We start from the raw sequence: 23997 nt of genomic DNA on the forward strand, positions 1-23997 counted from the left end.
ATCATGGTTATTTGGAGATGATCAGGCTGTCTATACGGCAGCTTTGAATGCTACAAATAATGGCTGGTCAAGTCTGGATCCCTTAAGATAGCACAGATAGTCTCCAGGAACTTACCAGGCGGCTTCCAAAAGCTGCCAGCTGCCGTCACCATGCTCATTCAATATGAAGAAGCAATAAGGTGCTTTTAATGGGAGTCAATGGGTAATAATGGATGATGGTAGTCACAAAACTAAAAAATGCCTTTACAAAGGGAACATGCTCTACTAAATAAGGGTTAGTATGTGACCATTTGTTTGTATATGTAATATGTAATTACAAATGTACATGGGGAAGTCATATTTGATTATTTTTCACAGAATGTTAATAGTATCAAACAATACTTTAGTACTAGAAGGACAGCTTGCCAACATATGCAAAACTCTGTGCACACAATGACCTTGCCCTGTATAAAAAAATAAAATCTGTCAGTTATTACTATAACCAGGCTGATATCAAGCTGTCTCAAGAACAGAATGAAAGAAAAGACCTATATACAGATATATTTACTGATAAAAGTACGATCCTTCATTTATCTAATAGCTCCTACATGTTTCCTTATGTTAGCAGCACCGGGAACGTCACAGGATGGCAGGAGCTAGACTTGTGATCTGACAAACCCAGAGCCAAGACCGCATAGGGGCAGCTGGTCTAACGGAAGTTTATATCCAAAACACACTCCATCATTGTGATTCCCCCATTCAGGAACAGCTTGTTATATGGTGGAAGTGGCAGTAGTCAAGCCTTTCATCTAGCTAGGCCGGCTCGAGCGTACAGACAGGTCCTTCCCACAGCTGGTTCCTGTTAGGCTAATTCTTGCCATTACTTTATGTGCGGCCTCACAAGCTTCAGCAGGGAGCAGAGACCCCAAGCAAAGAATAGCCAGCTTAGCATTTTGTGCAGAAGGTGCCTTGCTGTGTCCTCAGGGGAAGACATAATGCCACTGTAGACCTACAAAGGGCACCCAGCAACCCTAGAGCCTACTGGAGTTATTTATCCAAACAGCAAAGGATGAGCTTTTATGGATATTGGGTGGACAGTGCTGAAAGATTTATTCTTCTAGGCGAGCAGTGGAAGGATAATGGGTAATTTGTAGATCTTAAATCAAAAATAAAGTCCCAAAATATAGATATGCAATCAGACAGACATTGTGCTAACATACTCATTTGTTTCCTTCTACAATTGTGCATAATGCTTGAACAGTCCAAAGAACAGAGTGCTATAGATGGCTTTAAGAAAAATCTGGATGCTTTTCTAGGGGCACAAAATATAACACGGTAATAAAGTTTTAAAGTAAAGATAACAGAGACTGTTAATCCAGGGAACATCCGATTGCTTCACGGGATCAAGAAAGAATTTGAAACAAATTATACCAGGCTTTTTTTGCCTTCCTCTGGATCGACTAAGTCTATATGGTTTTTATCTGGGATATGCTTATTTCCCTAGTGATTGAAATTGATGAACTTTTTTTTTTCTACCTAACTATGTAACAATAAAGACCCAGAGCTTTTAGTAATTAGCACTCATTAAAAGAACCAAGCTGACACCCCCTCCTTTACCCATTGATGCAAGTATTTGTTAAGACACTTGCATTCAGTGTTGGGGCTGTTATTCAGGCATAAGCAGCATTTTTACTAACTATTCAGCTGAATAAAGTGATTTACCATCACTTCCTGTTCTGCTGTTTTACCAGACAAGAAATGACAGCAATAAGGACGGATAAAACCATTGTCATTATTTTGTTCCCTTTAGTTTTCTCCTTGTTTCCTGACTGGTAAAACTGTGGTCAGGAGTACAGGAAGTAAGACTCCTGATGTGAAACCAGGTGGCTAATAGAAAAACCACCCGACAAACCACATTGTGGGCTATAAAATGTACATGCAGCTTTGGCTACAGCCATGGTGCTAATATTCAAGCAGCAACTGCAGGGTCGGAGGTTACAGCTGCATGCTAAAAATGGTTCCCAAAAATGGTTGAGATCACTACTAAGCTCAAGGTAGAATGTTGCAGTCCACCGGGGCTCATTAGCAATTAAGCCAGGATTGGACTGATCCACAGTGCAAATGGAAAACAAATGGGCTCCAACCATATGCCCCCATAGTTTTCTGTGTCCTCTGGTGGGTGGCTAGCCCCTGCTGCATTATAAAAAAATGCTGTTGTGCCAGGAAAGCTATGTGTTCTTGTGGACCTTCTATCTCTCCTCCTTTGGTGGGCCCAAAGTAGCTAGTTTGATCGTGCCAAAAGCAATTGTAATTTTTTCCCAATGAGTCCAACACTAGAAAAAAAAACCTGACATACACTTTGAGATGACCATATATCATATACATGCACAAAGATGCCTATGGCCTCTTTTTCTATACAATATTAGTCATCCTACTGATAATAACTGACATATTAATATTTAATAGGCTTGCAGTTAAGCAGCGAGTACTCCGAATGAGTGCCATCACGATGACGGTAATATTACAAGAATTATTAGTCACGCAGGTTTGTGGTCTGATGTTAGTGCATTACCTTGTTCAGAATCACCGTTAAATTCTCCCACAGCCACCGAGTATCCTGTATAGAAAGACATTAACATGAGAGACAATCAATCCCAAAGACAAGGCTTGTTTATAGAGCATCCCATGAAAACTGATGGCGCCAAGGAAGATAATGGCCTGGTCGTTTGATTCACATTAATGTGAGCTTCAGCCATGCAGGTTGTATATTTCTTATATGGAGTAGCATTGGACAGCATGACAGTTCTATAACTAAAAAAGCACCCATTTCTGCTACTAAAAATGCATGCGGTGTACTTCTGGGTTGTGTGGGGCTTGCATGCTGGGCCAATAAAAACCACAGAACATTCATTTTCTGTTGACTAGCATGAAAAGGCATCAAGCTTCAATGGGGGTAAATCCACACAATGTATAGATACAAAGCAAAGGTACAGAGGCACAGACATTTTCTTGATGTTTTTGCACCGTTTGTTTTTCCTATCAAACCATAAGTGTAAAAATGGGCCCTAATGTCTAATTCTTGCCATCGTTTCTTGGGCAAGAGCTAGAACTTATATTTACAACCTATATTTTACTGCTAGTAATAATAGATAAAGAAGAGCGCCAGAGCAAATGTAATTTCTATCTAACACTCCAAAGTTAAAATAAAATGTAGTTCACCTTTAAGGCTGAATTCGATAAATAATTGCAGCAGGATTCCAAAACACTCAATGCAAGGGTTAAATGTTAGTTTAGGTCTTGGGGACCATAAATAGGAACTTTTACCTAACTTATCACCCAATACTCCCCTCTTCCTTGTGATGCTCCAGGTTGTAGGTAGGTTTTGGTATCTCGACTTACTGGTCCTGCATTTTACATAATGAGGTCACAGTGCCTACAGTACAGCGCTGCGTAATAAGTTGGCGCTAAATAAATCCTGTTTATTATTATAATTATTAATATTAATAATATTAATAGTGGGGCTGAAGGGAAGAAGCTTCAGAGAGCTGGATGTATGGAGAGAAGGATAGTAACATGCTGTAGGTACATAAAATTAGGCATTATTGTTTTTTAATTGGGACCCTAGAAGAAAACAACATATCACCATTGAGGGGGGAACCCAAAAAGGGGCAGTTTTTAATTTTTCCCAAATACAAAAGCAAGTCGATTATTAGTTGACATGGAAAACATGGGGCATTTAATTTCTTTTGTTTGCATTACTGGGGCATATATCAATACAATATAAATTTATGCCCTAGCCTTATATAACATTTGTACAGCAAAAGCTTCAGATCTGGTCTGCTCAAACACTTTGTGATTCATAAATATATTATACATAGCATAATATACAAATAATTCACCACAATATATATTGCTTTTTTATATCTATTAGCACATTGGTAGTGCAATATACATTCCATTGATTGTCACGTATCAGTATTGTCTCTAAAATTTTTTTAAGCTGGGTGGGAATAAGCTGAAGACAGGTGGTGGCCCCTGTATTGTGACCCAATTTATCAGTAACCACCTAAAAACAGCCAAGTGGTTACTGAAAAGTGCTGGGTGGTGTGCCCAGCTAAAAGGGGCCAGGGAGAACACTGTGTATACAATACCTACAATAACAAAAATAGTGATTAGGACAACATAACTAAAATCACTGGTGAAAAAGGAACATTGTAACTTTTCTTTGTTACAAAATGTGAATAAGAAAATATCTTATACATAAATACATAGCTGATCTATTGAGTATATTTCCTTTAATCAATACAAAGATACATTGAATTCTGTATTTGATATCTGCTTAAGTGCAGCTTTAACAATGTCAATCCCCTTGCATATTTTTGAAACTTGATTTACACTTTATTAAATAGGATGCTCCAAGCTGCATTGCATTTTTACATGTGTTGTAGTGCATTTTTACTAACTTTTTTCCTATTTTTCTCTAAATTATATCATGCTAAAGCATCTTTATTGAACCTAGCAGCTTACTTTCTACACGTACCAAGGTCAGTTTCTGGTCCTAGGTAAATGGTTTTGGAAGAGTAGGGGAATCCAGAGTGATCAGAGAATATCCATGCAAAGAACTGCGAGGAACCTAATGGTGAACAAGCGAGTGCTATCAAAGGAGCAATCTGTGTCACCCATAACTGAATTGTTTTCTATTAACTCAATGATTTTACTGTGTTGTGCAGCTTGTTGCAGAAAGTCTGAGCACACTACACAAAAATGATATATATGCTTTATTTTTAAGACTTTTGGCCTTGTCCGTGCATTGGGAGTTGCTCCAACCAATTTTTATTTTGTAACATATGATTGTACCTGATCCCATGCTCCCAGGGCTTTTATGCAGTTGTATATTATAATTGTGATAATGTGCAGACCGATTAAGGCATTGGAGTTCTTCTCTAATTACACCATGGCGTCTGTTTCCAATTAGTTATATTGCAGTGTAGCATGGATGGCCCATGTCACAGCCGGCCCCACAATATGTCCTAACAGTTCAAAAACCTAAAGATTTAAACCTAACATGACTGAAAACTAGGAAGCCGTAGGTTTTAATTTGACTCACTAGCAAGTGGTACAGCAGCTATTTACATATCAAATGAACCTCCATCCTGTGTGATCCTCAGCAAAATGTTCTTGTTAGATATAATGGCCAATGAGGACTTGTAACTCCTGATTGCAGCAATGGGACCATGTAAACATATTGGCAAGGCACTAAGGAGACTATTTATAAGTGAATCTAACAGAAGTGAATCTAACATTCACCAAACATTCTCTGGTGGAAAATAAATTAGTGGCATTTAAAACACATGAACCTGTAGGATTCTCTACTAGTTAGATTTCTGATATACCTTCATTATTTTGGTGAAATAAAACTGGCAAAGTTCTATTGGGCTTTAAAGTCAAGTTGAACTTTTAGTGTATAATTGATACATTTTAGATGCATTCAAACAAAAGAAAATCTTATCATATGTTCAGACTCGCCATAAGGTTGTGGTGCAGTTACCGATTCCCCATGCCGGTAAACTGCTGCTTTGGGGGAGGCGCTACATATAGCTTCTCCCCGTGGCAGCCCTATAGAGAATGAATAGGGGTGGCAGTAAGTGTGCAGACGCTGGTTCTTTAAGGGCCAGCACTGTGGTAGCAGAGCAACTAGCTTGGTACTGGTCACCAGGAGCCCTATGGGATCGCTCAATCCCAAAGCATGTCTAAACCTACCGTTATAGTTTGTTTAAATTGTAAGGAAGCCAAAACCTGTGGGCAAGGGCAGAAGAGCCTCAGTGGTATCTCTGCAGAGGTCTTACATGCCTTCTGTCCAATCAGCAGCAAGCACAAGCTTTGTTGATTTGATAGCTCTAACTCTGTGTCGGACCTCAAAGAAGCAAGAGACTGCTATCCATAGCATGCATATGGGGACTGGATTTTCGGGTGTGGGTGCTTTCCAAAAAAAACAAACCATAGAACTTCAAAGATCTTTCAAAGCCCAAAACATATTTATCCAATAGTTAAAATTGTTTGATTTTAACCAATCAAGCTCCTCAGCCAAGGCAAATCTATGTACCAAATGCAGAAACTTGTGTTTCCCCCAGTTAGTAGGAACCACAGCACACAGAGCTGTAGAACAAAATAATTTAAACCCATTAAAAATCTTGTAAGATTAAAAAATATTTGTCCATCAAAGGCTCAACCCTTCAGAGACAAAAGTATTCATTTTCTTTTGCTAAATGCAATTATCATTTGTATATTTTCTATGTTAATAAACAGTCAGATGCTTCTCTGCAAGAGATTATCTGGGACATGGAACTATCTCCCCCTATATAAATAAAGCATATTGTTGAGATGAGGACAACCCCCTGAGGAAGGGCATATCTCAATGGACTGTATCCTGTTTATACAACACGTTGCAGCAACTGCTGTGATGTATTCTATGGACTGAGGCGTCTCACCGTCCTCAGTTCACTTTTTTCTGTCCTGCAGGAAAATTCCACGTTTTCTCAAGCAGAGCTTCTAACCTGTTTTATGTAACTCACAAAACAGTTTATGATTGAAATGTAAGAAGATAAGCAATATCTACTCATCACATCCTATTTACTGTATAGCCTAAGATATTGGAGGAGGTTTACAAAAAGAAATTCAAGTTGTTAACAAAGGTGAATTATCGCCTTACTTAGCTTAGTAAATGAGATGAAGCTCTTCTGACTTCAACCATCCAATCATAGGCCAGTAATCTATTTTTCAGATATCCTTGTATGCAATTGGGTATTTGGTATTGGGATTGGGTTTTCTTTACAAAGTGAATGTTCGTCACATTTGAACTGAACAAAATATATTCTGCAAGGTTATAATTCACCTTGGTAAGTGAACAGCCTAAATTTCTTTGGAAAATCTGCAATTATTCAAATAATATAATGAACAATCAGATAATCCTTTATTTGCTTATCACACAAAGACTTCACTGGCAACATTTTTCTACCATTGCTCATGTCTATCTGTCTGAGGAACCTTAAGCCACATACACACGTGCAACTATAGTCATTGGAAAGGATCCTTCACGATCCTTTCCAACAACTAAGGAGTACACGATGCATGAACGAGTGCTGTACATACAGCACCATTTTGCTCTAAGCAGAGGGGAGGGTGAGAAAGACGAAGCGGCACCACGCTGCGCGCTCTCCCCCTTCCCTTGCATTCCGCCAGAACAGTCGCTAGGATGGACGACGGGCGCTGTATATACGCCAGATTCTCGTCTGATACTATCAGGCTGATTATCTGGCGAGAATCATTGGACGTGTGTACGTAGCTTTACTTTGCTTTAGGAAAATAATGAAAAATCCAGCAGTGAGATCATTTAGGTAACCAAGATTTAGGTATTGAGTCCTTGAGATAATGAAAAAAAAACAGTTTCAGCTTAACCATATTATTATTATTATTATTATCATAATTAAAATTAGATATTATTTGGGTGAAATGAACTTTTGACGCAACTTAATCTCTGAAATAGACTTTACACTGTTCATGGCCATCATGGGTATAAATACAGATCATGGCACCCCATAGCAAACTTTCAATGGACAGCCCACCATGTCAACTGTCATTGATTTTAACATAAAGTACGTCTAAATCAAGCTGACACACTTCCTATCCTTGGGCAATAACTTTGCTGCTCCATAGATTCAGTACACCAAGTGACCATTGTCACCCTCGGACAAAAAGTGTAGAGAATGAATCCACATCTGGCAAGCTGTAATAAATCACATTTCATTATTGGATACATATAAATTTTATTAAACTTTGCAGTCTTACCTAAATAGCTGTCATCGTAGGCTGAATCAGCCACTTTGGTTCTTCTCTCTCCAGCCACTTCCCGTACAATCTGCCTGAAGGAATAGCCCTTTATGATTTCCGCAATGCTGACACTGAAGACCTGTCCTGAAATCAAAAGATAATTGTTTCAAGAAACTTTGAATAGAATTATTATGTTTTACACAAATTAATACATAATACAAATAAATAACATCCTGCTGCAAAGACCAGGTTTGTTACCTAGAGGCATGCAAGCCTGGGTGTAGGCCAAAGTCTCGGCACTGTCTGCTAACTTTCCCCGGTCACAGCTGTATAAGCCTGTTTGAAGCTAGCTTGGGTAAAGTTCAGGGCAGACCAGCCGCTTGGAAAATAGATGTCCCAGCTTGAACTGTTATATTTATTCATAGTGGAGTATGCTATTTTATAAGCCCAGGCTTATCAGTTCTTTGGAAGGAATAAGGATGTTCAGATTGGTGGAGGAACCAGAAGTTCCCGTGCAGCTCCTAGAGGCTAGGCCAGCTCCTCGGTCGCCCTCACCACTGTGCTAGTTCCACCAACGTTTCAACATTTTACAATGGGCAGAAGTGTGTGGTACTGGAGTGGAGTGTGAAGAAGTGGTAACATCACCACATGTCTAAACATAGCCCAAATTCAGTGCTCAGCATTGCACTGTAACACAAGTATGTTGCCTTTGGGATGCTGTTAAAAATGAACGGCACCACAAGACAGCAACTCATGTTATGCGCATTACGCAAAGATCTAAATGAGCCTCAAAAAAAAAAGCAAAATAGTCTTAAGCTGCTTTTGGATAACAAAAATATCTTGCAAAGCCTATGTGTCCAAGAGCTTTCTGAGGTTTCAAGCATAGTTCCAAACAAATGCAACACTTCAATCCAGTTGTGTAGCCAATAAAATAATGACATGTCATACAAATAATGTACCCAAATAGTGACTTTCACTAATCTCCTCCACAGGAACCAACTGGTTACTTTGCACAATGCTGCCACTGAAAACCAAAAATTACCTTATTTTTGTGCCGCTAGTCTAACAAAGTTCAATCTCAATCCAAGTGAGGACGAAAAACATGTTAAGCCATCATCACCCATCAGTAGCATCTCCTTGAGTTCCATGGGGGGTTGCTGTTGACCTTTGTACCTATAGCTAAGCCCTGAAGCTAGGAGAAGGCACAATATATACATGGGACATGGAACCTAGATCAATTGACTATGATTTTGCCTGGAGTTCCAGTATAACCCCAAATCCTGGATGTAGAGTACTTTTTAATATACCACGTTTAAAGTTAATACTGTAATCAGTTTCGGCACATCCTTAGGTTTCTTACATTCACTTTTATTCCTTTAATTTCTCTCACAGTTCAGCCAATTATCTAATCTGACCTGTTTAAAAGGAAGCCCATTATATACCACACATCTGTTTTCTTTTTATGACCGGAAATCTATAAACCGCTAAAAAAAGCCAAAGAAAAATCCCCAATCGAAGTTAGCAGACCTGCCGAGAGTTTCACTGAGAACATGAGTCTCCTACATGATTGTAGCCTACAGGTGGAAGTAATAACATATTGTTAATGAAGGACATCATCAAACTGATTTTCTTTTAGTAAGTCATTTTGGCACAGGAATGAGATGGCAAACATCCTAAAGTTATAATTCAAACTGTTACCTACAATTACAATCAACTTTATATCTAAAATATAGAGTGATGGGTTCTAGGGTTCACAAACATGCAAATCTGCTGACTAAACGCTCTTTAATTTGTTTTTTAGATGATATGTGATATGATCCCGGCAATAGAATGCTTGATTATAATGAAGGTGTTTGCTGGAATAAAGAAACATAAAACTTAGCTTAGCCTTTAATATTGTAATGATAAATTTTGAAGTTGATCTCACCCTTATCCCTCCCTCGTTAAGCTGATTGCTTACATTAAAAAAAATTAACCTAAATGCCATATTTACTGAACGAAAACTTTCTTTTTCCCTTTTCCCTTCTTTTTCTTTTTTCCTTTTCTCCTCTCTTTGTCTGTTTCCCTGTCTCTCTATTTGTCTGGATGTCTCTCTTTGTCTGTCTCTCTGTCTGTTTCCCTTTGTCACTTTCTCTCTGTCTGTTTCTTTCTTTCTCTGTCTGTCTCTTTATCTATCTGTCTCTCTTTGTCTGTCTCTTTCTCTGTCTGTCTCTCTTTGTCTATCTCTTTCTTTCTGTCTGTCTCTCTTTGTCTATCTCTTTCTTTCTCTCTCTGTCTCTGTCTCTCTCTCTCTCTCTCCGTATCTCTCTCTGTCTCTCTCTCTCTCTCCCTGTATCTCTCTCTTTCTCTGTCTGTCTCTCTTTGTCTGTCTCTTTCTCTGTCTGCCTGTCTCTCTTTGTCTATCTCTTTCTTTCTCTCTCTGTCTGCCTGTCTCTCTCTTTCTCTGTCTCTTTTATGGAGTCTTTCTCCGGGTCCTTCTTTGAAAGCCAACCTGCATAACATGGCCACATTCTACAGGCTGTCCATGTTACTGAAATGACTGACTGACTGATGCAGGAAGATCTGCAGGGCTAGACTAATATTCCTCCATATCTATATATGTGTATGTATGATGGCCAGGTCTAATTAGTTATTGGCAGCACATATATCTTGCTTTACAAGGTAAGAAAAAGTGGAGGATAGGGTAAAGCTTCGACCCTTTAGATATCAAAGCACTAAACCCCCAACCTCCAAATACTAATAATTGTAACGGTTAGCACCTACATAGCTGGACACAGGAGAGCTTAGGTTAATAGAGAAGAACTTCAATGTGGTTTCCAAGGATTCCAGGGGTTCTTAGTATGAAACCACCACATCCAGGACATTGAGATGCATTATATAAATTTGTTATTTCAAATCCCCTATTCTGTATACAAGTTCCAGGTCGGTGACTAACAAAGCCAAAAAGTTGGTATGACCGCCAGTAAACCAGCATTTTCAGAAGGAGATCAGCCACAACTCCCATATTTTTCTCATCACAAGCTTCCATTAATGATAATACTTTAAAGATTATAATTCCTGCTCGCAATCCTTCCATCCCAAAGAATAAATGTGTCTCTTGTGATCATAATTTAAACATACGCTGTATCTATTAAAATGTGCTTTCCGTCACATTCTGCAGAACAGGCCAACCAACCCAACAAACAGCTGAAATAAAACAGGCCAAATAGATTTCTGTATACAAAAGACTGTCTTAAAGAGATTTTACTCTACGTGAAATGCTCTGTCTTCTGCCTGTCTGGTTATTATTGTAACAGAATTTTTTTAAGAGTGTTTTATGAATACATAGTAACAAGAACCGTGTGAAAATATCATTTTATAACATTACGGCACTTCTTCCAAAATCCAGATATGATTTCACCTCCTAGGAATGGCAAAAAACTAGACAGCAGGAATATACAAGACATGACATTCAGAAATATGTGAGAATGGCGGCAAGAATGAATGTCGCTTGAAGTAACAAGTGTGATCAATGTTGTCCTGGATCCGGCGGCATCAATCTTACCTTGCCAGTAAAAGCTGCCAGGTCCTCCGAGAGCGAGGTCCCCATTCTAGAGAGAAGACAAATCACATCCATTAATACTTTACATGTGTAAACTGTCTGAGAGTTCCAAACCAAAGTGTTCCTGACAGTATTAGAGTTTCAGGACAGAAGAGACGGCTGACAATATTATGCTACTGTTTTATGTCAGATCCAAGATGCTACAACGGCTGTGCAACCAGAACAAAGACAATCAGATTTTTCCCAGGTTTAAGCCACACAAAGAAGATTGAACATTTCAATGAAAGACAATTAGTTTGGTAAATAATTATATATTGCAAATATTTGGCTTTGATTTTTGTATTTATATAAATATATATATTTTTTTTTTAAATGAAAATAGGCAACAAGACAAGAAGGTTCAACTAAATATACAGCAAGGACAAGAGACTATAACACTTGGTAGAACTGAGTAACATACCTGCTAGAAATACATATGGGATGTATTAAAAAGACAGAGATTGGAGATTTTGGGGATATTAACATTGCAAACTATGGAGTTACATTGGCTTATGACCCTGACAGAATGAGGTGGCCAAAAAGTTCAACACTAGACATAATAGCAACAAAAAGCATACAAAATGTCCATAACAGGCTAACGAGAATAAAAGGCAGCATGGTGGATCAAAGGTTAGCACACATATTATCTGCATGGAGTTTGCAGGTTCCCCCTGTGTTTGTGTGGGTTTCCTCTCACATTCCAAAAACATGCAGTTAGTTTAATTGCCTTTCCCCCCAAATTGACCTTAGACTGTATTAAAGATTAACATACATACAAAGACATTAACATATGACTGAGTTAGGGAAATTAGATTGTGAGCCCCTTTGAGGGAAAGCTACAGTCTTGCGCTGTGTATTATTTTGGTGCTATATAAATACTGGGTAATAATATTAATAATAATAATACTAATAATAAAAGTGAGAAGTAGAAAAAGGGAAGGCTAGTGAAAGGAAAATGACTAGAGAGAGTTTAAAAAGGGCAAATGACGGAGAGAGAAATGGTTGGAGTGGGAGGGGAAGGGTGTGGAGGTTGGAAAACCCAATTAAAAAACACCTGGATCTCTGGAGAGAAGTAAGCAATCCAGGTCCAATGGCATGTACTGATTCAACCAAAGGGACCAGACACCCTGAAATGTGTTCATGGAATCTATCCGAATCACTCTCATTTGTTCATAAGCCATAAACCAGGCTACATAAAATACTATTTTTTGTTATTTAACTTTTATTTGAGTGGACCATGACTTGAATATGTAGAACTCAACAGGGCCACATGTGAGGATGACAATAGAAAAGTGCAGCTTGGAGACAATTGCCAACCCAAAACCCTGCCTGAATAAAGTTACACTGACTTTATTTTTAGACTTACAAATGCCCAGACAGCATTTTTTTTTATTTATAAAGGTGTTCACACCAAGGTATTCGGCAGAGAAGGGATGGAATTATAGAAAATGCCTATAAAGACCTAATTTATTCCAAGGGTGCATTTGGAGCATTTATGAACATTTATAGGCATTTTCAAACATTTGTTTGTGTAACACTTTCCAAACGCTGTAGGATGTGTTTTCTTTACAGCTCATCAAGAAAATGCTCTGGTGTCCGACTGTCCTATTGGAATGAATGGAAAGTTCAAACATGGGAGTTTAAATGCTGGAAAGATGGTCCCTGTGGATTTAGCATAAGGATCATCATGGCAGAACTACTATGTATTCCTTTACTTAGAGCTTCAGATCTTCTGCAGCACACTGTAACACACAATTTATGCATTTAGTCAATGTTGTGTTATTCATTATAAATGGCACCAGGACCTATCGCTGCCACTTCAAAGTAAATGCATTGCACGACTGATTTTTCGGCCACTGTTTTGCTTTGGGCAGCTCATATGAATGGGCTGCCCCAATGCAACCCACATTAATGTGCAGCATAAAACATGTTAACATTTGAGCATTACGCAAATGGACGCTTAGTTTACATTCCTTATCTTAAAAGTTTGCAATACCTTTGGGAATAATTTACTGAAGCTTCTTTTCTAGCTAAGACTGCTCTGGAGCCTAAAAGTGTATTAGTTTAAGATCCTTGTGGATAAATCACATTTAATTACACTTCAATCCATCAAAAAGACTAAAACATGGAGATATTAAAAAATAACCCAAGCCAAGCCATCGGGATCATTCTTAAGCCCCATTTGGCACATTGAAGGAATCTATGTTGCACAAGCTCAAGAAACTAGAAAAAGCTATATATTACTGGTGACATGTAATATAAATATGTTGTAGATAACCGCTGTTAATGTTCTGCTTGTTCTGTCATTGAGTTAAATATTTTCAGAGCAGTGCCAAAGGATGTTGCAGCTGAGAAATTTCAGTGTCACCGGCAGCTGCCGAGCATGAAAACATTGGCCGCAACTGATAAAAAAAAACTTTGTTCCATTTTAGAAGCTCAAGGATTTTCAGAAATTGTTTAACTTTATCAGCTAGTTTGTAAATGTTTATCTATTCCACAGCTATCGGCAATGCAAGCCGAATGGACTTAACAATGGCAAGAGAAAGGTATTTCCAATGGACGAAATGGTTTAGCTAAAAAGAGAAGTGAAGACAATGCCATAGAATGTGCAGCTCCCAAACATGAGATCCATGATGCTCTGACTACAGCAGTCCAGCATTGTCCCAATCTAACCGTGCTTTGTGTGCCTTAGTTTTTGCCCTTGCTTGTATGTGAGTTGCTTGCTTGCAGTTCATAAAGATGTTCCTTTTGTCTATGTTGCTATATATGGACCAGAATCTTCAAGTCTTGATTAGGCAGCAGCATGCTTTATGACGAGGTCCAGGCACCAGTGGTATTGAGGCAGTATATAAGGTGATATTTTAAAGTTCCATGGTCAAGTAAAGGGTTACATGGTTTAGGGGTCAAAGCTTTAGGGTTTAAACTAATTGTTAAGTGGTCAGAACAGGAGAATGTACCTTTTACGACCTGCCTTATACTCCAAAATAAAAATGTTTTGTTCATTAAGAAAATTTGTAGAGATGATAGCTTTGCTAAAATAATAGCCAATTCTGTCATATTGCTGGTCATGGACCTTGGTTATCGGGTTGGCCAAGACAGTGAAGTGCAGGTTACACCCAGATCAGACAATATAGAGAGCAGCATTGATCTATAAAGTGCAAAAATCCCTGCTGGACAGATAGATTCTATCTGGCTGTTCAATATATAGCCTACTGTATTTTATATACCATCATTGCTTACTGCAGTTCCTTATTAAACAATTTTAGGCAATTAGAACAATTACAATAATTCTGCTTTCACTACTACACAATCCCTCTTACAAGAAGCTCTACACATATTTGTTGTCAAGTATAATTATTTTTCCAGGAAAGTCCACCTGAGGATTTCTGCAGACCTAAAATAAGGCGGACAGCCTTCATTTTCCCTAGCAGCTATATGTCAGTTTTATTCCATGTAATGTATTGTAGCACTGGCAGATAAAAGAGTACACATTACCACATGTTGTATATTGGCAGTACTGAAAATGTGCAGAAAATTAACAATTGTAAAGAATAAGCTCTTTAGATCGTAACTACTAAGTGGAAAGTGTGCGTAGACTTTGTTTATTATTATTATTATTATTATTATTAATATACAGTATTTATATAGCACCAACATATTATGAAGCGCTGTACAAAGTCCATACTCATGTCAGCTGTTCTTAAAAGGAGCTCATAATTCGGACTATAAAGTATAGCTATCTTGTGTGTGTGTTTCATTGACACCCAATAATTTCTGAATAAAGTAAATCTCCTCTAGGTTAGTTGTGACCGACACAGAAACATTGATCACAATGATGACCAAAATAAACCTTGGCAAAGAACAGGTCTACTTTAAAGTTTGGTTTACTGTAGTACACTGGACACTTACAAACAACTCTGACCTATTTGTCCAATGCATACTGTATTGATATGAATTTAAATGAATTACTAATATTTTGAGTTCTTTAAAACCCCAATAGATGGGTAACAATATTACCTTGTAAAAGTCCAGGCTAAAACCCGCTTGGCAGTAACCTTGTCCTGCAGGATCAGCATTGCCTAAAAGAAAGGAGATATTTTGAGCTTCCACTGCAAAAACATATCTGCAAATCTGTTTATTAAAAACTGTAACATGGCAAACTTTTCTAAAATGTTTGCATAGGCCAGGCAGTTGGTTCTTCTTGTCAGTGTGCCTGTTGGGGACACCTTTGAAATCCCTCAACAGGAACACATTGTATAGTATTACCCTTGTCAATATTTTTAAATGTTGAAATGTAACATCTATTGGATAACAAGGCAAAATATCAGCTGCATTATTGGAGTAGTGACTTTATGTTCTAGCTAGTAATCCTTTGTAAATAATCATTAGATCCCACTGGAATTCCTACAGGAAATTCCCTCTGCAATACACAACAAATTCCTTGGATTGTATGCATTGTAGACCCTGGATGATTTTATTATAGCCTGATATGGAGGATATTAACTGTAGGGTGAGCACAGACAGTCAGCTGAGTGGTAAGTATTGAAGCAACTGTCTGTATTTGAATGATTTTTGAGCCATTGGAAGAGTCTTTATTAATTTTTTAATCCAGACCTGTGGATATCATAATGGATCATGCTGGAAATGTTTCATGCCAACTGTATCTGATGATGCCCTGGATATCCATAGTCTTTTTGCTTTTGAGCACCTTGTTCATCACACCTATATATGCTTGATGGACATCCCACTCCAAAGTCATGGCTTTTTCTATCTGGCTCTCCAGCGTGGCTATAACAGCTTCCAATTTTTTGAGATTTGAGAAGATCTTGGAGTGTGTCTGTGACCATGTGTTCAACTCAAAAAGTAAGGACAGGTTCCGATGTTTGATGAGAAGGCCTGGCCCACAGTTAACATTCTAATTCCTTGCAAGGGTAACACAGAGCACTCAGTAGGGTTGAGGTCAAGGCTCCGTGTAGGCTATTTGACTTTCTCTACATCCAATCATCCATCCATGTCTATATGACTTTGTACTGAGAGGCACAGTTTAGCGGAAAAGTAAAGGGCATTCTCCAAACTGTTACCATGGTTGGATGCCCGCAGAGCCTTTGTACCTTGTAGCATTAACATGATCTGTCATTTGAAACACCTGAACTCAATCATTAGGAGGAATATCCACAGCATTACCAGACCAAAAAGGAGCAGCTCATGTTTAGGGTTTGTATACATTTTAATGTTATGTTCCAGGACTTACGATTGCGACACGGAGAGTATTCTGCATATGAGCTGAAATTCTGAATTGCAATGTAGCAAGTTCCCACCGGATCCCGTTCACTGGTTTCTTTTACGCTTCTCCAGTGGTACAAAGGTGCACATGCCTAGAGATGGGAAGACAGCTGTTATATGGAAACTTCCAAGTCTTAGTCGTATACAGAACAACGGTATGAAAAGTTGATGTACTGGTAATACTAAATGTCAAACTCAAAGAATTAATGTTTTCTAGTAGGCATGATAAAGATGTTCCCAAATTTATGGAAACCTCCTTTCAGCGGGACCCTCTTTGGTTCCTAAAACAGTTGCATGGCATTCTATGACTATAATTACACCCTATTACGTTTCCATATATTACGCTCACACCTTGTTCCAGGAAAATTAAAGTCAAGCAAGGTCTCACCAATAATGATCCACGTCTTTCTCTTTAAAACCAAAAAAAAAACACACTATAAGGACCAATCCAGTACAGTATTTTTGTGGAGGACCTTTTATTTAGTTCTTGGGCTCTCACCATAATATTTACAATTGTACTGACTTGTAAACAGCTCAGGTGCTTTTTCCTGTCTGGACATAATGAATCGCTTTCAAACCATTTCCATCAGTGAGGTTAAGACAGCAAAATGATAAAATGTTTCTGAAAACATAACAGTTTGAAAATATCCAAACCTATAACTATGTGCAGCTGTCACATTCAATTCACCCTGCGCTGCTCGAGATGGTAAACAGGTCTGTTTTCTAGCAGAACAAACACCATCGAAATATCACAAGGGAGAACTCCCGCAGAGATGGCACCTCTCCTACAATCCCAATTTACAGATATTGACGTCAATGTCATTCTCCATTATTCAGGTATACTGCTCCGATCCTTCAGCAACTCAAATACAAGTCATGGTATCCCAGAATCACCTGATTGCAAACTGGGGAGAATTAATTACATTAATGTACATGACTGATTAGATCTTCCAAAACAATCATTTCAGTGTATGGAAACCTCAACTATCCACAACAGGTCAAGATTTCTCTCCAGGTAATCAGCCATGTTAAATAATTGTGAAAATTAAAAAAAGGTGAAATACCAACTTCTTGAAATTAAAGATATCATGCAAACAGGATTTGCTTTTGTTTTTTTTTTTACTAATTTATAACTATATAACTATATTACTATATTTTTTACTAATTAGTTTACAGACAGCATAACACAACTCAAAGCATCATCTTAATTCAATTAAATAATAGCTAGATTAAAATTAGAAATATCCTGAAATTCAAATGCAAATCAAAGCAGCTCAAAAGCAGCTCATATATTATATTTACCTAGTTTTAGAGTGTGATGGTCAGATACCCAAATCCTAACACACACTTTTGATAGGAATTGCGTTGGTGTCAAATAATTTTACCAGTGCCAATGACCTGGACACATTATATCATGGGGATGGCCCTTGAGGTGTGCTAGGGGATGGCCCTTGAGGTGTGCTAGGGTAGGGCCCCCAGACTTTCGATCGCTGTATGCCATCAGACAACACATGCTAAAGATTCAGTAGCAGCATGGGCGACAGGGGAAGGGACAGAACAGGTTGGAGTAGGAGGATTGGGCTGCGGGTGCTGCAGCTGTACAGGATGGGAAAATTGGGAAATCTCATCAGGGACATTTGTCCCTGATGTAGAGCCCAATTGTGATCCCAACTACTCCCATTCTAGCAGAATGAGACCAGTTGGGAACCATTGTGTGCACACGGCTGCAGGTTTCAGAAAGCAAGTCGCTTTTTGCCAAGGGATTGCTTTTAGGAGAACCCTATTGCAGTCACAGCTGAAGTCACAATCCCATGCAAATCCAAGGTGCACAGGAGCAGTTTGCTTTGCACCCAGAGACAGCCAACGACAGAGTTTTCCACCACAGAAATGAAAGGAGTCTTAATATGCAAGCAAACTACACTAAAAATTGATTTTTCCTTCAAACATATTGTAATATAGTTGCAGTTACACAAACATCAAACACAAACATGGAGTCATGCAACTATCCAGTGCTTCACCGTAGACCCCTGCCTCCATACTCTGATGCATTTTTCCCTGTCCACGTGCCGAATCCTAAACACATGGGCCTCATGACTAACACCTCGATACTAATCAAACACATCACCAAACACCAAGCCATGTGAAATTACTTTCATTTTTTATAAAATTGTGCAAATTTAATCACGACTAATAACAAATCTTTTAAATAAAAAAAGGTCCAATTAGAAAAAGTTAATAGGAAAAAGTATATTGTTGTCAGGATATATCACATCCTAGCTTCTTTCCTAGCTTATCTATTCATTCATTTCAAACATATTCACCATGAAAATTAACCTGCAGCAAATGTTTTGCAATGAATGTTTTCCTCTCCTCCTCACACATACGGCACCAAGGCTCCCAGAGTAAAACCTTGGAGGACAAGCAAATGCTAAAACCAGGATTTATCTAACAAGGAAAGGACGTTTTATAAATGCTGAAAATGTTTTTATTGACCTATTATTCAAATTACACCGTGACAATGTTACAAAATAATGGGTCTGATTTAATAAAGTTCCCCAAGACTGAAGAAGATAGGCTATCATTGGGAGAACCTTGGTGATCCGGAAAAATCCGGTCCAGGATTCAGAATATTTGTAAACTATAGCAAATTACGTTTAGGAAATTCATTCCAGGTTTGCTAGATCACCCAGCTTCTCCCACAATAGTCTATCTTCTCCAGTCTTGGAGAGTTTTAATAAATCAGGCCCATTGTAACAAGCTGGAAAGTGACAGAGCAGCTCATACAATTGTAGAGTTCTATTTGGAAATGACTTGCTGCCACAGCACACAAAGGCCACACTAACTGGTCCCCGGTGGATGTAATTAGTCAAAACTTGCACTATTATCATGGAATAGAGGAAGGGAATTAACCCAGAAGAGTAGAACAGAGACATAGAACATTATCTGTATATAAGTTCAAAGACATGTACATTAAAAAATTAGATAAATAAACCATTAGCAGACTTAAAAGGATAATTCCCCCATTATGGATATTTACATTCATAATAGATGCTAAAGAGTTAAACCACCCAAATATTTTATTGGGATCTTTACACTGATTTCATAGATTTTTCCAGAGCTCAGATGCTTTAGATGAAAATTAGTTGGAGTAAATTAGTCGGAGCGGAGACCCACTGTATGCCCCTTTCTCTTTACGGCCACATTAGAGGTCTCTATTACGGGGTGGAAGAAACAACCAACATGGTTTTTATTGAACTAACTCACAGTGCTAAGGGAATTCTTTATCAAGTTTTATATGAAATATCTTAACATACGGTATAGAAAAGGCCAACACACTATGCAGGACATACAAAAAAAATATGGTCATATTGCAATGGGTTGCCAGACTACTATTAATTAATGTATGTTAAGGCATAACACATGTTAATATGCTGTAACTGGATGCACAATTTAACTGTACATATTTACATGCAGTATTAAGTCCATAATACTATAATACTTAAGCTACGTACACACTTCCAACTATTATCGTTTGTAAACGAATGACGAACGATCCTGCACGATATCTGCGAACGATCGTATAGCACCGATCCTGTACATACAGATAACAACACGATCGTTCAAAGAATTTATATATATAAAAATATATTTATATAAGTCCTTATGTAGCCATTATTATACCAACAGCAGATATGAGGTTCATTAATTTATATTTATCTGGCTGGAAAACTTTTCTATATTAATACAAACACCGTGTCTGCTTCTCATTGCTGTACAGAACAGTAAGCCTGTGTATACATAGTCTGACATCAGACATAAAGGTTTAGATTAAATTTCATGCTTACCACAACTTTTTCCTTATGAGACCTGACCATTGCCCCAAACCATTGTTTTGACTTGAATTCGAGTTCCTGTTTGGTTCCATTCAGCTTTGAGTGCCTGTTGCCTGTACAGGAAGAAGAACATTAGAACCCCGTCAGTTGGATACTCTGTTTCACGCTAAAATGCGCTGCTGGGCTCGTTAGCTAGTCACTGAGTTACAGCCCTCATCTAACACAACATAAAAATACACCAGGGACTACAAAAACCTAAAAATGAACGAAATACTAGAGGGCCGGCAAAGCAATATGTCTGAAAACTAAAAGACCGCTGAGACCTCTACAAAACCAGCCCTGGCAAATATAAATGTCTTGTAAGGTAATTAGGTCTATTTCATATTCTAAACGAGCAGCTCTACACAACAGATAAAACTAGTGAGCAAATGGATAATGTGACCCGAAAGACACCGCCATGGAGCCACATCAGTCAACTGAATGTGCTTCTACTTTGCTTGCTACAGCAGCAGGTGTTTTACATTAGGTCTGATTTGTTGAAGCTCTCCAAGACTGGAGAAGATAGACTATTATAGGGTAATGTGGTTGATCCAACAAACCTGGATTGGAAAAGATTTGTCAAATAATAGCTAATAATTTTAGGAAATCTTGAATCACTTGAATCTCTTGAATCACTCAGGTTCATCCATGATAGTCTATCAACTTGTCCCCAACCTGTGGTCTGGGAGAAAATGTTGGACCGTGGCTCTGGCAGCTGCAGAAGAAGGACCCCGCTTCGGGGGCACCCCGGCCAGAACCGTCTCCTGTATGCATCGCAGGCTCAGGGCAATAGGCGGGTTGTGTCTCTGGACACCACCCACCCACTCCCCCATCGCAGGTCTGAGCCTGGGCGCGTTCTGGCATCATGACATCACACTGGGGGAAGTTTCTTTCCCTTTGAGTGACACACGGCTCCCCGCACATGCGCGGTCCGCAGTTTGTAAATTTAGTGGCCCGTGACGTCAAACAGGTTGTGGACCACTGGTCTAAACCATTCTTGGAGAGCTTTAATAAATCAGGCCCATTGTGCTTAGGTGAGACTGAGGTTCGTGTTGGGAGAAATGTTTTGTGCTCCAATGTCTATTATTCCTAATGGCTGTTTTATGTACTCAAAGGCTATTTGGTTAATAAAAACTAAAGCTAAGTTCACTTCAACTTACACACATGGTGAATTAGAACCTCGCATGGCATCCGCAGCAAGGCTTTGAGTGGTGGTGAGGTTTTGGTGCTTTTATGGCTTCCTTATACCAATAGACTGCTGCCTTGGGGGAGATTCTACAGATAATATCTACATTTGTCAGCCCAATAGAGATGAATGAGGGCAGCAGTGAATGGTTCAGTACGTCTTATTGCTGCCAAATGTGCAGATTCCAGTTTTTTAAGAATCACTTCTACAGTGCCAGTGACAGGTTCTCTTTGCAGTGTGAGTAGCCAAGAGGCTGGCAAGGTGCCAGTCACCAGGAGCAGTACAGAATCACTTGCTTGTGCCATAAATCTGAACTTTCTCTAACATTATTACCTGGTGGCATGGTAGCCTGGCAGCAATAGGGTGCCAGATTTGAATCTCAGGCAGGACACTATATAAATGGCATTGGTATATTCTTCAGGTGTTTGTATGGATTCTCTCTTCCCTCTCTATTATTCCTAAAACATATTGGTGGCTTAAGTGGCTTCCCCCCAATTTATCGTTCGCCATGTTAATGGCATGTGAATATGGTAGTGATATTAGATTATGAGCTCTTCTGAGAGACAGACAGTGATTTGACCCTGGACTATATAAAGAAGACGTCAACACTAAATAATTGCATAAATATAAATACTTCAGCAATTTTGGAAAACATTGTTCACAGACACAAACGTGGGCGTAAAATGGTAAGCAAAGTTTATAAACCATTGCATTCCATCTAACTCTTTGCTTTAAATAAGTGTTCTACCTGACACATCTGTATGTAAGCAGGGGTATCATCTACATTTAGCATCTTAAAGATTTGTCAAAAGGAAATCTGAGCTCAGAAGATCAGAAATGGGCTGTTTGGGTCTGTCCTAACTTGGAACATTTCCACACATCTGCAGTGAAGGATTTTCCGAGTGTCCAGGAAGTCAGACTTGAGTACACAATCCTACCATTTACAGAGTATTATTAGGTTCAGTTTGGCAGAAGGTTCTGTGTCTGATTCAAGATTGAAAAAAGTCTTGTTTATGAATTAAACGGGTAAAAAAAAAAAAATTGTCCATCAAGATCAAGCTTGGAGAGAATAAATTGTCTTTTCAAAGTTTATTTCAAATAACTACATAATGAGATCAACTTGATGTAATTAATCCTATCACTGGGACAGATATAGGCTACATACAGGATCTACTTGTATCCGATGATTATAGAAAGAATGGGGGTGACAGTGAGTGGTTCAATACCTATACATTAGATTGAACTTACATTTTGCAACTCGCTACTGCAATACATGGCAATGCAGAAGCTACGGGGTGGTAGACTGCAGTTCCAATAACTATGACGTGAATTTCCTAAGTACCCCAATCAACCTGAATTTTTGAGAACCAAAATTGACAGGTTTGAACGACTTAAACTTTGTGGTGCACAAAAACAAAAACAAAATTGTAGATGCCTTTGTAGGTCCATCCAAGAATTGGATGCTCTACCACAATACATACAAAGACACAGCATAATGTAAGGTAATGTACACGCAGTAATTCAATGGAAGCATGTGAATCCAACTCTAATGTTTTAATATTATTATTATTAGTAATAATAAACAGTATTTATAAAGGGCCTACATATTACGCAGTGCTGTACAATAAATAGGGGTTGCAAATGACAGACAGATATAGACAGTGACACAGGAGGGGGAGAAGACCCTGCCCCGAAGAGCTTACAATCCAAGAGGCTGGGGAAGTATCACACATAAGGAGGGGGGGATACCATTGTTTATCTGTGTATATTAAACTTTTACAGTATAAATACATCAGGATAGACATGTTTCTCATTACTTTTACATTACCATTCTGCTTCAAATTGCATAAGATCATGGTTTATTCAATATTTTTATGATCCTCACTCATAACCTCATCACATGCACGGCTCCAAGACTTCTCTAGAGCTGCCCCAACTCTCTGGAATGGTCTTCCTCCTCCTATTCGGCTTGCTACTACTTTCTGCTCATTTGAAAGAGCTCTCAAACACACTTTTTCAGACTTGCCTACCCATCTTCTTCTGTTTCTTAAAACCTTCACTACTTCCCATCACTCCATATTCCCCCCTCCTATTTGGTGAGACTTCCCCCACCTCCTAGATTGTAAGCTCCTTGGGGCAGGGTCTGTTACTGTCTGTCATTTGCTACCCCTATTTAATGTGCAGCGCTATATAAATCCTGTTTGATAATAATACTAATTTATTTATGTAGTTGTCAAAGAAATAGGGCACAGAACACGATGTATAGATTG

At 38.6% G+C, this 23997-nt stretch overlaps 1 protein-coding gene across 1 annotated transcript in view; it reads right to left on the reverse strand.

Annotated features, from left to right (window-relative positions):
• ITGA8 (integrin subunit alpha 8) overlaps nt 1-23997 on the reverse strand; it is a gene marked incomplete in the record, with an annotated part of 110963 nt that overhangs the window by 62565 nt on the left and 24401 nt on the right. Inside the window, 6 exon segments of the mRNA XM_072413422.1 lie at nt 2552-2596; nt 7825-7950; nt 11351-11396; nt 15404-15465; nt 16638-16761; nt 20515-20615. Coding sequence (XP_072269523.1) covers nt 2552-2596; nt 7825-7950; nt 11351-11396; nt 15404-15465; nt 16638-16761; nt 20515-20615 — 504 coding nt within the window.

The sequence above is a fragment of the Pyxicephalus adspersus genome, chromosome 5, assembly GCF_032062135.1.
Source record: "Pyxicephalus adspersus chromosome 5, UCB_Pads_2.0, whole genome shotgun sequence".
NCBI classification, from domain to species: Eukaryota; Metazoa; Chordata; class Amphibia; order Anura; family Pyxicephalidae; genus Pyxicephalus; species Pyxicephalus adspersus.